The 1211-nt window shown below is 49.3% G+C and overlaps 1 protein-coding gene across 1 annotated transcript in view; it reads right to left on the bottom strand.

Moving 5' to 3' along the window:
- HDLBP (high density lipoprotein binding protein) overlaps positions 1-1211 on the bottom strand; it is a 66087-nt gene that overhangs the window by 8815 nt on the left and 56061 nt on the right. Inside the window, 1 exon segment of the mRNA XM_015416082.1 lies at positions 1-32. Within this exon segment, the coding sequence (XP_015271568.1) occupies positions 1-32 (32 nt within the window).

The raw sequence follows: 1211 nt of genomic DNA, 5'->3' as shown, positions 1-1211 counted from the left end.
GTTCTCCTGCACTGCAAGCTCTGTGGCAGAGGCTGTGATCACAGGAGCAAGAACAACAATTAGCCTGAAACGACATAAACATCCTACCTTCACAGTAGCAAAGAACACAGATTGTTCACCTTTTAAAGCCCCAGCACAGAGTCTGGAAAGGCAGCATTTTAAGTGCTTCTCATTTAAGTGCCGCCAATCATTGGAAACGCAGTGGGTGAATTTCTAGTCAAAGCCCAAGGACATCCCATTACAAGCAACATTTTTTAGCAAACACAATACTGGCAATTGATAAAAAGCTATCCATTCACCAGTTTTTGTTATATAGTGGGATAACATTACTTGGTGAAGAAAGAAGGCACTAAGGTTCATTACACTTATAGCCTGCCTTTTTCATTGAAACTCAAGGCTGATTACAAAACAATGCAATTAGGAAATAATGCAAATAAAACACTGTCTAAGGCATGTGTGGCAGACGCAGCAGCGGAAGCCAAAGGAGGCCCCACTTACTGGGAGAAAGGCTGTGTCTGCTCTAGGATAAGGTGGGGCACATCATGAGACGGCAGTAGCAGCCTGCTCTGCCCAGCAGGAGTTTCCTTCCCACCAGACTGCAGCTGCGCTTAGCAGCCGGGATAGGTTTGTCAGCCCGGGGGAGGGGGGGGAGGACCTCTGGTTAGCCCTGTGTAAACCCAATTGGGGTGGGATAAGGCTCGGAGAAAGGAGGGGCAGTGCCCGACTTGACCAGCACGGATGGAGCCCTGAGGTAAAAAGGGAGATGTCAGAAGAGACAAGGGAGGTGAGGAATGCGAGCTGGCTGAGAGGATGCAAAGAAGGGAAGAGGAGGAGCCTGGGGCAAAATAAGGCTACCAAGGTGGGAGAAATCTGGTGGAACTGCCCCAAGGCAGAGGCACAGTTTAGCCCCTGAGGTTTGAAGGAGCAGAAATGGGTGGGTGAGGGGAACTGCACTCAGGAGGAAGCCTGCTACATCCATACATCCAATAAAGAGGCAATTAAGGAACACCATTGTGTCTGGTGAGTCTCCATCGCCTACAGAAGTCAGTTATGATGTCCCATTGCCCCCCGGGGGAGGGGGGGCAGAGCATGGCATACCATAATGCAGAAAGTGGGTTACAGAAGGCAGAAGACAACACTTACAAGCATGTGATGCATACAAGCATTGCAATAGACTCCAATCCTATCCCCTTGTAAAAGCATCCTGCTGA

This window comes from Gekko japonicus, unplaced genomic scaffold, assembly GCF_001447785.1.
Source record: "Gekko japonicus isolate JY-2015 unplaced genomic scaffold, Gekko_japonicus_V1.1 scaffold300, whole genome shotgun sequence".
In the NCBI taxonomy this organism is placed as follows: Eukaryota; Metazoa; Chordata; class Lepidosauria; order Squamata; family Gekkonidae; genus Gekko; species Gekko japonicus.
The sequence above is the reverse complement of the archived record's forward strand: the minus strand, read 5'-3'. Positions and strand labels throughout refer to the sequence as shown.